The 13734-nt window shown below is 37.9% G+C and overlaps 1 protein-coding gene across 4 annotated transcripts in view; it reads right to left on the bottom strand.

Annotated features, from left to right (window-relative positions):
* Positions 1–1096: 1096 nt before the first annotated feature.
* GHR (growth hormone receptor) overlaps positions 1097–13734 on the bottom strand; it is a gene marked incomplete at its 5' end in the record, with an annotated part of 274696 nt that continues 262058 nt past the window's right edge. For all 4 annotated transcript variants that reach the window (XM_082652630.1, XM_082652631.1, XM_082652632.1 and 1 more), the window contains 2 exons: positions 1097–4131; positions 10750–10819. In XM_082652630.1, coding sequence (XP_082508756.1) covers positions 3154–4131; positions 10750–10819 — 1048 coding nt within the window. In that variant the 3' untranslated portion in view covers positions 1097–3153. The remainder of the gene's footprint in view (positions 4132–10749; positions 10820–13734) is intronic.

Genomic DNA, 13734 nt, shown 5'->3' with positions numbered 1-13734 from the left:
TTGCTGATGGGTGGGGCTGTGTTCCCACCCTATTGGTTGTTTGGTCTGAGGCATCCCAGCACTAGAACCTATTGGCGGTTGGCTGAGGCCAGGTCTTGGTGAGAAAATGGTGGCCTCCAGGAGGGCTTACGCCAATGAGTACTACCCAGAACTACCGCCACCATTGTCTCTGTCCACACAGTGAGTCACAGCCACTCCCTCACACACCCCTAACCCCCTCCACAGGAGACCCTCCAATACCAGCAGGTAGGTCTGACCTAGGGTCTTATGAGGTCACTCTTTTTACCCTGTGTCCTGGTGCGCATGAGACCTTGTGTGTGCCCTCCAAGAGTGGAATTTCTGCCTCCCCCAGTTCTGTGGAAGTCTTGCAGTCAAACCCTGCTGGCCTTCAAAGCCAGGTGCTCTTGGGGCTCCTTTTCTCAATGCCAGACCCCCAGCCTGGGTAGCCTGATGTGAGACTCACAACTTTCACTCCTGTGGGAGAACCTCTGTGATACAATTATTTTCCAGTTTGTGAACTGCCCACCTGGTGGGTATGGGATTTGACTTTATTGTGATTGCACCCTTCTTGGAGCTGGAGCCTCCAATGGGGGAATCTCTGCTTTGTGGCTTTACTGCTCTTAGGCTCCTACACAACCTACCTAAACAGCTTCCCTCCCAGACTTGACTTCTTATTGGCTTCCCATTATGACAAGGAGCTAGTCTGACAAACTGACTTGTTCTAATGTGTGAATGGTAGAGGGAGAACTGTTTACCCCTCCCCTCTTTCTAGGCAACATGCTCAAGCTCTCCCCATGTCACAAACACCCCCATGTACATCATGCATGCTTTGATGCATCCAAAATATGGCTCTAAGAGTCCAAGCAAGCCAGCAGGATATTTTTGAGCTGGGCTTGTGTTTATTCAAAATAAAAAAAGGGTCGGAGCTGTCTTCTCTGCTCTATATTTCAGCACAGAAAAAAATCTTCACACACATTGCTACTGTGTTTAAACGAACTGTGCTATGCTCCCCTTACAAGAAGAAGAACTGAGTATGCAGTCTAATTTAGGATGCTTTTCCTGTGGGTGTTTGACAATAGAAGCATACCATCACAAATCCAAGAAAATAAATTTATTAAACTTTGAAGGAAAAAAATCCACAGACATAAAGAAAGTTAAATATAAACTGCAGGACACAACTAGTCATACTAGTGAATAATGGCTTGTGTGGCCAGCAAAGTACCAAAATGACATTCGGAGACCGATTGAGGTATTTAGCTATTTTTGGCTATAGAAATGTTGTCAGCCTATTGTAAAATAGTAAGATAGTTTTCCCAAACACACAGTTTTTAGTTGAATTAGGTTCTACATTGATGAAACTGTCTATGAAACTAAATTATGCAGCTCTTAGAGAAAACCGTAGCAGCAAGGTAGCAGAAAATCTATTAAACATCTATTACAAAGTAACATGTTGAACTTTAAACACCCAATTCTAGCTTTTCACTGTCCTTCCTGCAAGAAAGAGGGAATTTAAAATCGCCAACCATTAAGCTTTTTTACTAAAAAGGTATGGCAAATATTATTTAAGTTAAAGCTAACTTTAAAGTTTTATTAACCTTTAAAAAATACTTAAGTGAGAAGCATTCTTGAGTGAGATGAGTCTTCTCTTTTTGACAAACCTTTTGAGGAGCAATCCCAGTGCTCCTATGAATGATGTTTAGGTTATTAAGATATTGAACAATAACTTATAATTTACTCAGGCTGCTTCTTTTTCTTTTGACTACCCGCTTTAAGGCCAATCCACTCAGAGGGGAAGTAAAAAATGATGAAACTTCTTTTATTACTTTAAGTAAATCCTACAAAAGATTTGGTAAGGAAGAAAGTTTCTGCTATGGGTTTAAATAAATTTTTTAATTATCTTGGGGATTTAAAATCTTGTTTTTTCTCTTTTTTTGCTACCATGAATAATGAGTATGTGTCTGGCTATAGGCTGTGAAAGAAAAAGCTTTTTCTTGAACTTTTATTCCATGATCTGGTTAACTTCACTTCGACCAGCTTCAACTTACAAAATGCTTCTTGTACCTATTCCTTCCTTAGGTAAATATGAACTAAGAGACACTGTGGCCGAGGTTCTAAGGCTTGACTCTCATGATCTGAGTGCACTAAGAAACTCCTTCCCCGTGCACTGCAGTGATTAAGCATTCTGGGTCAATAGGAACCAGCTATGATTTCTATTCTCTTAGTATGCAGTGCTCTGACATGAACCAAAACTTGGGTAAGAAAAACCTTTTTGTTCATTTGTGTTGTGGGGTTTTTTTGGGTTTTTTTGGTTCATGATAAGTTGATCTGTGCAAACATTTTAAAGTTTTCTAAATTAACAAATATCTGTTTACAAATTCAGATAAGATGAACACATTCCAATAATGCAGCTAACTACAATCATTTTAGAATCATTTAAAGAGTTTTAGGAGGTATAAAAAGGGCCTTGTAAAAAACTAGTTTTTCTTCAGGTGCGTTGACCAAAGCATTAAACCAGCTTTAGACTGCAGTTACTACATTCTTTAGATGGGTCGGCATGAGCTACAGTACACCGTGTATAGTGTAATAGAAAATAGCCATGCTTAAAGTGTAAATTATTAAAAATACCTTTATCCATTTTATGTCAAAATAAATGTTTTACATATCCAAACTATTTCTTGTCTTCTTACCTAAAATTTTAGTTCCCAATTATTAAAAAAAATTAGCCTGTGCTATGATTTGCATTCAATCGTCCTGAACTGCAAAAGCCACCTGATTTTTCGCTTTTTCAAAAAGCATGATTAACTATAGATTAAAAAACATAGCCATTCAATGCTTAGTAGCACAAAATTAACACCCACAAGAACAAGACAATCACTGCCACTAAACAGTCTTTGAGACAATTCTTTAAAATATTTACAATTCACAACAAGAATATCTATCTGATGAAGGGTTCTTCTTCTTTTTCTTTAATATCATGTTTCAACACTTCAGGAAAAGCCATTTAGAATCCGTATCCCCCACCCTCAACTCCCACCCCCCTCCAAAAAATGTTTAAACATTGTTTTGGTTTAAGCATTCATGCCCTAGCCAACTCTTTGCTAGAGTAAATAGGTAACTCATTAAATATGTAGCTCATGGGAAATCGAAGAAAAGCTACGGCATGATTTTGTTCAGTTGGTCTGTGCTCACGTAGCCACATGATGAGAGAAACTCTTTGTCAGGCAAGGGCAGGGCAGTTGCATTGAGTACGAGGCCCTGTGGAGATTGTACTATATGAATGGAGGTATAGTCTGGGACAGGCAACTCAGAACTTGGAACACGTTCTGCTGTCCCAGACCTCCCAGCAGTAGTGGTAAGGCTTTCCGTGGTGATGTAAATGTCTTCCTGGTTAAAGCTTGGCTCTACATGTGATTCAACCTCGACATGAGGGGCCAGGGCGATGCACTTTTTAGCATCTGCCTCACAGAAGTAGGCGTTGTCCATGATGAAGTTTGCTTGGCAGGGTGAGACGACTTCTGGATGCATGTCACACTGGGAGATCCCAGCCTTATTCTTTTGGCCCGGGGAAAGGACCACACTCCCTGCTGGTGTAATGTCACTTACCTGGGCATAAAAGTCGATGTTTGCCAATGAACTTGGATTGCTGAGCTGTTGCTGTGTATGGCCAGCTTGATGAGTTGACTCAGTTTTGCCAATAAGAAGTGATCTTGGTTTGTTTTCCTCTCCTAGGATAACACTGGGCTGCTGGCTAGCAGGGGTAGCATCATTCGAAGGTGAGTTATTTAGATTCTTCTGGTCAAGGCACAAGCGATCTGCTTCCCCTTTCAACCTTTGTGGCTGAGCAACCTCTGAGGTACCATCACACATGTCATTGGCATTGAAATCAGTCTCCAGAATGTCAGGTTCATAACAGCTGGTACGTCCAGAGTCGTCATCCTTTGCCCCAAGGATATTAAGTGATTTTTCATGGTCATTGCTTAGAAGTCTGTCTGTGTCTGATCCTTCAGTCTTTTCATCAGGGTCATCAATATCTAGCTCAATAAATTCAACCCAAGAGTCATCATTGTAGAATTCGTGTTTATAGTTGTCATGAATGGCTAAGATTGTGTTCACCTCTTCTAATTTTCCTTCCTAGGAAATAGAAAATGAAGATCTATGAAAAACTCACAACAATTAAGTGATATAATAAATAACATTCAGAGACTAATTAGTAACAAAACCACATTAGTGAAGAACTTTTCTTTCTTTCTTTTTAAAAATTCTTTTCTATTATGGTTCATCACAGAATACCAAACATAGTTCTCCATGCTATACAGCAGGATGTTGTTTATCCATTCCATATATAATAGCTTGTATCTGCTAACCTCAACCTCCCATTCCATCCCTCCCCAACCCCCTCCCCCTCGGCAACTACAAGTCTGTTCTCTATGTCTGTGAGTCTGTTTTTGTTTCATACGTAGATAGGTTCATTTGTGTCATATTTTAGATTCCACATATAAGTGATATCGTATGGTATTTGTCTTTCTCTTTGACTTACTTCACTTAGTATGACAATCTCTAGTTGCATCCATGTTGCTGCAAGTGGCATTATTTCATTCTTTTTTATGGCTGAGTAGTATTCCATTGTATATATGTACCACATCTTCTTTATCCATTCATCTGTCGACGGACACTTAGGTTGTTTCTATGTCTTGGCTATTGTGAATAGTGCTGCTGTGAACATAGGGGTGCATGTATCTTTTTGGATTAGAGTTTTGTCTGGATATATGCCTAGGAGTGGGATTGCTGGATCATATGGTAATTCTATTTTTAGTTTTCTGAGGAACCTCTATATTGTTTTCCATAGAGGCTGTACCAACTTACATTCCAACAGTGTAGGTGTGTTCCCTTTTCTCCACACCCTCTCCAGCATCTGTTATTTGTAGAGTTTTTAATGACGGCCATTCTGACTGGTGTGACGTGGTACCTCATTGTAGTTTTGATTTGCATTTCTCTAGTAATTAGCAATGTTGAGCATCTTTTCATGTGCCTATTGGCCATTTGTATTTCTTCTTTGGAAAAACGTCTATTTAGGTCTTCTGCCCATTTTTCAATTGGGTTGTTTTTTTGTTGAGTTGTATGAGCTATTTGTATATTTTGGAAATAAAGCTCTTATTGGTCTCATTGTTTGAAAATACTTTCTCCCATTCTGTAGGTTGTCTCTTTGTTTATGGTTTCTTTTGCTGTGCAAAAGCTGGTAAGTTTGATTAGGTCCCGTTTGTTTCTTTTTGTTTTTATTTCTATTGCTTTGGGAGACTGACTTAAGAAAACATTGGTATGATTTATGTCAGAGAATGTTTTGCCTATGATCTGTCCTAGGAGTTTTGTGGTGTCATGTCTTAAGTCTTTAAGCCACTGTGAGTTTATTTTTATGTATGGTGAAGAGGGTATGTTCTAACTTCATTGATTTCCATATGGCTGTCCAAGTTTCCCAGCACCACTTGTTGAAGAGACTGTCTTTTTCCTATTGTATATTCTTTCCTCCTTTGTTGAAGATTGACTATAGGTGTGTGGGTTTATTTCTGGGCTCTCTATTCTGTTTCATTGACCTATATGTCTGTTTTTTGTGCCAATACCCCTGTAGCTTTGTAGTATTGTCTGAAGTCTGGGAGGGTTATGCCTCCTGCTTTGTTCTTTTTCTTCAGGATTGCTTTAGCAATTCTGGGTCTTTAATAGTTCCATATAAATTTTAGGATTATTCTAGTTCTGTGAAAAATGTCATGGGTAATTTGATAGGGACTGCATTAAATCTGTAGTTTGCTTTGGGCTGTATGACCATTTTAACAATGTTAATTCTTCCAATCCATGAGCATGGGATATCTTTCCATTTCTTTGACTCACCTTCAGTTTCCTTTATTAATGTTTTATAGTTCTCAGCATATAAGTCTTTTACCTCCACAGTCAGGTTTATTCTCAAGCATATTTTATATTTTTGGGTGAGATTTTAAATAATATTGTTTGTTTACATTCCCTTTCTGATATTCTGTTGTTAGTGTAAAGAAATGCAACTGGTTTCTATATGTTAATCTTGTATCCTGCTACTTTGCTGAATTTGCTTATTATTTCTAGTAGTTTTTTTGTGGATTCTTTAGGGTTTTCTATATAGTATGTCATCTGCATAAAACGACAATTTTGCCTCTTCCCTTCCAATTTGGATACTTTTTATTTCTTTTTCTTGTCTGATTGCTATGGCTAGGACTTCCAATACTATGTTAAATAGAAGAGGTAAGAGTGGGCATCCTTGTCTTGTTCCAGATTTTAGTGGGAAGTCTTTCAGCTTTTCACCATTGAGTATTATATTGGCTGTGGGTTTGTCATAGCTTTTACTCTGTTGAGATATGTTCCCTGTGTACCCACTTTGGTAAGAGTTTTTATCATGAATGGATGTGGAATTTTGTCAAATGTTCTTTCTGCATCTTTTGAGATGATCATGTGGTTTTTTGTCTTTTCTTTTGTTTACGTGATGTATCACATTGATTTGTGTATGCTGAACCATGCTTGTGAACTTGGGATGACTCTTGGTCATGGTGTATGATCTTTTTTTATGTGTTGTTGGATTTTGTTGAGAATTTTTGCGTCTATATTCATCAAAGATATTGGCCTGTAATTTTCTTTTTTGGTGGTGTCTTTGTCTGGTTTGGGTATCAGGGTGATGGTGGCTTCATAGAATGTCTTTGGGAGTGTTCCCTCCTCTTCAATTCTTTGGAAGAGTTTGAGAAGGACTGGTGTGAGTTCTTCTTTGTATGTTTGGTAGAATTTGCCTTTGAAGCCATCTGGTCCTGGATTTTTGTTTGTAGGGAGTTAATTACATATTCTATTTCACCTCTAATGATCAGTCTGTTCAAATTATCTACTTAGTGTTGATTCAATTTTGGTGGGCTGTATGTTTCTAGAAACTTGTCCTTTTCTTCTAGGTTGTTGAATTTGTTGAGATATAATTGGTCATAGCATTCCCTTATGGTTTCTGTATTACTGTGGTATCAGTTGTTATGTCTCCTTTTTCATTTCTTATTTTGTTTATTTGGGTTCTCTCTCTTTTCTTCTTGGTGAGCCTGGCCAGAGGTTTGTCAGTCTTGTTTACCCTTTCAAAGAACAAGCTCTGGGTTTTATTGATTTTTTTCTATTTTTTAATCACTATTTTATTTATTTCCTCTCTGATCTTGATTATTTCCATCCTTCTGCTGATTTTAGGTTCTGTTTGTTCTTTTTCTACTTCTTTTAAGTGGTAGATTAGGTTGTTTACCTGAGACTTTTCTTGTTTTTTTGAGGAAGGCCTGTATCACTATGAACTTCCCTCTAGGAATTGCTTTTGCTGCATCCCATAGATTTTGTACAGTGGTGTTTTCATGGTAATTTTTCTCAAGGTATTTTTAAATTTACTCTTTGATTTCATTGTTGACTGATTGGTTTTTTAGTAGCATATTGTTTGGTAATTGTTTTTTTAGTAGCATATTGTTTAGTCGTCATTTTCTTTTCCTGTGGTTGATTCCTAGTTTCATGCTGCTGTGGTCAGAAAAGATGCTTGAGATAATTTCTATACTCAAGTTTGTTGAGGTCTGTTTTGTACCCTAGTATGTGGTCAATCCTAGAGAATGTTCCATGTGCACTCAAAAAGAATGTATATTCTGTTTTTTTGGATGTAATGTCCTAAAAATATCAATTAGGTCTATCTGTTCTATTGTATCATTTAGGATCTCTGTTGCCTTATTTTCTTTCTAGAAGATCTGTGCACTGATGTGAGTGGGGTGTTAAAGTCTCCTACTATTATTGTATTCCTGTCAATTTCTCCCTTTATGTCTGTTAGTATTTGTTTTATGTATTTGGGTGCTCCTATATTAGGTGCATATATGTTGATGAGTGTAAAAGTGTCCTTCTTTATTTTTCTTTATGGCCTTTGTGTTAAAGTCTATTCTGTCTGATACGTGTATTGTGATCCCCACCTTGTCATTTCCATTTGCATGAAATATCTTTTTCCATCTCCTCACTTTCAATCTGTGTCCTTTGCTCTAAAGTGGGTCTCTTGTAGGCAGCATATTGTAGGCTCTTGTTTTTTTTATCCAATCTTCCTCTCTGTGTCTTTTGATTGGAGCATTTAGTCCATTGACATTAAGGTAATTATTGATAGATATGTATTTATTGCCATTTTAAGCCTTGCTTTCCTGTTGATTTTTTATTTCTTCTTTGTCCCTTTTTTCTTTTTGTTTTTCCCTTTTGTGGTTTGATGATTTTCTTTTGTATTGTACTTCTTTTTGGTTTTTGTATGTTTTTGATTTGTGGTTACCTTGTTTCTCAAGTATGTAAACCCCATCCTATAGCTATTGATACTTGCCTTAGACTGGTAATCATATAGGCTCAAACACATTCTAGGAAATGATAAAAAAAAATTTACACTTTCTTACTCTTCTCCCCCACATTATATGATTTTGATGTCCTCTTTTACATCTTCATGTTCATCCTTTTGCTGTTCACTGTGGTTATCATAAATTTCACAGAAATTTATTTTGATTTTTTTTAAAATCCGTGTACTGGCTTATTTAGGTGATTTTCTTTCCAATTGTGATTTTCTCTTTCCTATATATTCTTCTTTTCTATTTACAGAAGACCTTTCAATATTTCCTTTAGGATAGGTTTAGTATTGCTGTATTCTTTTTGTTTTTGCTTGTCTAAGAAATTCTTTCTCGCTCCTTCTATTGTAAATAATAATCTTGCTGGGTAGAGTATCCTAGGTTGCAGTTTTTTCCCCTTCAGGACTTTGAATGTATCTTGCCACTTCCTTCTGGCCTGCAAAGTTTCTGTACAGAAATCAGCTGATAGCCTTATGGGGGTTCCCTTGTAATTAACTTTTCTCTTGCTGCCTTTAGAATCCTCTCTTTAACTTTTGCCATTTTAATTATAATTTTGGTGTAGGTCTGTTTGGTTTTACCTTGTTTGGGACCCTCTGCTTCCTGTACCTGGATATGTTTCTTTCTTTACGTTTGGGAAGTTTTCAGCTTCCCAAATACATTTTCAATACCCTTTTCTCTTTCTTCCCATTCTGGGGTCTCTATTATGCATAGATTGGCATGCTTTATATTATCCCATAGGTCTCTTATATTGCTTTCATTTTTTTTTCATTTGGCTTTCTGTCTGCTGTCTTGATTGGGTGATTTCCATTATTCTATCTTCCAGGTCATTTACTCAGTTTTATGTATTATTCATTCTGCTATTCATTGCCTTTAGTTCAGTTTTCATCTTGGCAAATGAGTTTTAAAATTTTTTGGTTCCTTTTTATAGTTTCTAGTTCCTTTTTATAGTACTCTGCATTTCTGTCAATAGCATTTCTTAATTCCTTCAGTATTTTCATTATCTCCTTTTTGAATTCAGTGTCTATTAGACTGAAGAGGTCTGTTTCATTGTTCTTTCAGGGGAATTCTCTCGGTCTTTTAACTGGGAGTGGTTCCTCTGCTTCTTCATTTTACCTTATATTTCTCTTATTCTGTGAGTTTAGGAGAAACAATAATCTACTGTGGTCTTGGAGGGCTATTTATATGTGGGAGTGTCCCGGTGTAGTTTGTGTGGATTTAATATTTTGGTGCAAGGGCTGTTTTTAGTATTGATGCCTGTCACCTCTTTCCTCAGCATGTGCTGGCCATTATTCTCTTGATAGGGCGTGTGCAGATGCGGTGGCTGGTGCCTGGTGCCTGGTCCTGGCATTCTCTGTGGTGGTAGCAGCTCATGCGCAGCCCTGGAGCACACAATGGGAGGTGGCTCACAACTACTCCTGGAATCTGCGAGGGTGGTGGTGGTAGCTCATGACAGCTCTTAAAGCATGGGGGTTGGGGGTGGTGGTGGCTTGTGATCGCTCCTGTAGCTTGTGCAGGCAGTGTCCTGCAACCTGAGAGCACATGCAGGGAGAAAGGCTGCAATGGCAGGTCTTGCCTCTCCTCTCGCACACCACCCAAACAATGGTACCTGGCCTCTAAGGTAGCCCAGGCTTCCTCTGCGTACATCCTCTGGTGCAGTTGCACCAAACTCCAGCCCCTTCAGGCTCTTTCTGCACAGCCCACCACCTGAGTCCTCTCCCTGGATCTAATCTCTGAAGCCTGAGCTTCAGCACCCGGTCCCTGCCTGCACTGATGGATGCGTGTCTCCGGCCGGGGAGTGCTGAGCGGTGGCACTGACTGTCTGCTGGTCTCTCTCCATTCTAGCTGCTGCAAAACCGGTTCCTGCATTCTCCTCCAAGGCTCTAAAACTCCCACTCTGTCCCAGCTGATCTCCATGATGGTGAGGGGACTTCCCAGGGTGCAGGCATCTTTCCTCTTTCATAGCTCTCTCCCAAGGGGTGGGGTGCAGGTCCCTTCCCAATTCCTTTCTTTTCTTTTGTCCTACCTGGTTACACAGAAATTTTCTTGCCCTTTTAGAGGTCTGCCAGCGTTCAGTAGATATTCCGTGAGAATTGTTCCACATGTAGATGTGTTTTTGATGTATTTGTGTGAGGCAGTGAGCTTCACATTCTACTACTCTGCCATCTTGATCCAGTAGTCAAGAACTTTTAAATACGTAAGACATTTTCATAATTTTGAGATGTATTATTTAAAAACTTTTTTTCCAGAAGGAATACAAAAAATAAAATGTAATACATATAGCTTGCAAAAGGTCTCAACATAAGACATTATTGTTCAGGTATCATTTAATTAGTGTTATGTATAACTTAGATAAATTATTAATTACCTTGAGGAGATCTGGATCAATTCCTTTAATCTTTGGAACTGGAACTGGGGGTAGAATCAACATCTTAATCCTTGAAAACAAAATTTTGTTTTGATGTCAGTTATACATTCTCATTTCAAAAGATAGAAATAAAATGTTGACAGTATTATTAAAGTAACAAAATTTGGAATAAGTATAATCTGAGAAAGAGGAAAGCATTAAGCAGTAAATGACAAGGCAAAACTATAGAAGAAAAAAAGAACAAAAAAACAACAAAAAAACCCTCATCTGAAACCAATTTAAGTAAAATGCAGTTTTCTTATAACTTTTCTTTTATAATGTCTTTTATTGATAAGACAGTCTTAGTATTGGAAGTTAGAAATTTAATTCCATCTGAAGCCAATTTCCATGTCAGTTATAAGGGAGGTAATTTTAATATACATCTCATCTGTAATTTGTAGAGGAAGGGAAGGGGAGGAGAAAGAGCCAATCTATGTGGAGCCAACATTATCTGTACCCTTAAAAAAGAGTGGGTTGATATAAGTTCATACCACAAATCTACATGAATTATAAGATTATCCAAGGCAATCTCATTAACCAGGGTGTTATTGCACAGTTCATTTCAGTTAGGACAGACTAAATTTGAACTATCTCTAATCAGTATGGATTTGTATACACAAGTCTATGATGCACTTAAAATTTCTGTTCCAAATATTTAAGTTACTTTTTGACCATAATTCATTTCAATATCTATCCTGCTTGTCTTGTGCCTGATTGTATCCCCAGCACTTAGAACAATTCCTGGCACAGAGAAGGTGCTCAATAAACCATTTCTTGAATAAGTTTGAGTAAGTCATTTATTTCATTAATAGTGTAACTAGAGTTTTTGTTTTAAAGTCAACATTGTGGCTGTGGAATAAAGCTCAGATACTACTATAAACCACTGATGAAAGAAATCAAAGATGACATAAACAGATGGAGAGATATACCATGCTCCTGTATTGGAAGAATCAATACTATGAAAATGACTATGCTACCCAAAGCAATCTATAGGCTCAGTGCAATCTCTGTCAAATTATCAATGGCATTTTTCACAGATTTAGAACAAAAAATTATACAATGTGTGTGGAAGCACAAAAGACCCCGACTAGCCAAAGCAATATTGAGAATGAAAAACAGAGCTGGAGGAATCAGGCTCCCCAACTTCAGACTATACTACAAAGCTACAGTAATCAAGAGAGTGTGGTACTGGCACAAAAACAGAAATACAGATCAATGGTACAGGATAGAAAGCCCAGAGATAAACACATGCACCTATGGTCACCTAATCTATGACAAAGGAGGCAAGAATATACAATGGACACAAGACAGCCTCTTCAATAAATGGTGCTGGGAAAACTGGACAGCTACATGTAAAAGAAAACGTGAAATAAGAACACTCCCTAACACCATATACAAAAATAAACTCAAAGTGGATTAAAGACCTAAATGTAAGACCTGACACTATAAAACCCTTAGAGGAAAACACAGGCAGAACACTCTTTGACATAAATCACAGCAAGATCTTTTATGACCCACCTTCTAGAGTAATGAAAATAAAAACAAACAAATGGGACCTAATGAAACTTAAAAGCTTTTGCACAGCAAAGGAAACCATAAACAAGACAAAAAGACAACACACAGAATGGGAGAAAATATTTGCAAATGAAGCAATGGACAAAGGATTAATCTCCAAAATATACAAACAGCTCATGCAGCTCAATATCAAAAAGACAACCCAATCAAAAAATGGGCAGAAGACCTGAACAGACATTTCAGCAAAGAAGACATACAGATGGCCAAGAGGCACATCATAAGCTGCTCAGCATCACTAATTATTAGAGAAATGCAAATCAAAACTACAATGAGGTATCACCTCACACCAGTCAGAATGGCCATCATCACATACCTACAAACAATAAATGCTGGAGAGGGTGTGGAGAAAAGGGAACCCTCTTGCACTGTTGGTGGGAATGTAAATTGGTACAGCCACTATGGAGAACAGCATGGAGGTTCCTTAAAAAACTAAAAATAGAACAACCATATGCCCCAGCAATTCCACTACTGGGCATATACCCTGAGAAACCATAATTCAAAAAGATTCATGTACCACAATGTTCATTGCAGCACTATTTACAATAGCCAGGACATAGAAACAACCTAAATGTCCAATGACAGACAAATGGATAAAGAAGATGTGGTACATATATACGATATTACTCAGCCATAAAAGTGAACAAAATTGGGTCATTTGTAGAGATGTGGATGGACCTAGAGTCTGTCATACAGAGTGAAGTAAGTCAGAAAGAGAAAAACAAATATTGTATATTAATGCATATATGTGGAATCTAGAAAAATGGTACAGATGAACCTATCTGAAGGGCAGGAATAGAAAGGCAGACGTGGAGAATGGACGTGTGGACACAGTGGGGAAGGGGAGGGTGGGATGAATTGGGAGATTAGGTTTGACATCAATACACTACCATGTGTAAAATAGATAGCCAGTGGGAACCTGCTGTATAGCACAGGGAGCTCAGCTCAGTGCTCTGTGATAACCTAGATGGGTGGGATGGGGGGGAGGGAGGTCCAAGAGGGAGGGGATATATATATATATATATATATATACATATAGCTGATTCAGTTCACTGTACACGAGAAACTAACACAACATTGTAAAGCAATTATACTTCAATTAAAAGAAAAAAAAATTAACATTGTGGCTCTGGAATAAAGCTCAGAGATTATCCATTCCAATCTGAGTTTTGGGTATCAGCTGATAGTCTACTTAGTGTGAATGAACGTTTTTTGCATGTTTCCACCACCTTTTTACATAATCCAAGGAATGAGCCAAATTCCGTAAGTTGTGTTTGAGTAGACTCCACTAGGTTTACTCTGTGGGACGGTGTTAAATTGTTACTGACGAACAGAAGTTATAGAAAAAATTCATGTTATTAATAACTGCTACCA

The sequence above is a fragment of the Grampus griseus genome (assembly GCF_964374135.1).
Source record: "Grampus griseus genome assembly, chromosome: 3".
NCBI classification, from domain to species: Eukaryota; Metazoa; Chordata; class Mammalia; order Artiodactyla; family Delphinidae; genus Grampus; species Grampus griseus.
Note: the sequence above shows the minus strand (reverse complement) of the source record. Positions and strands in the feature narration are given on the sequence as shown.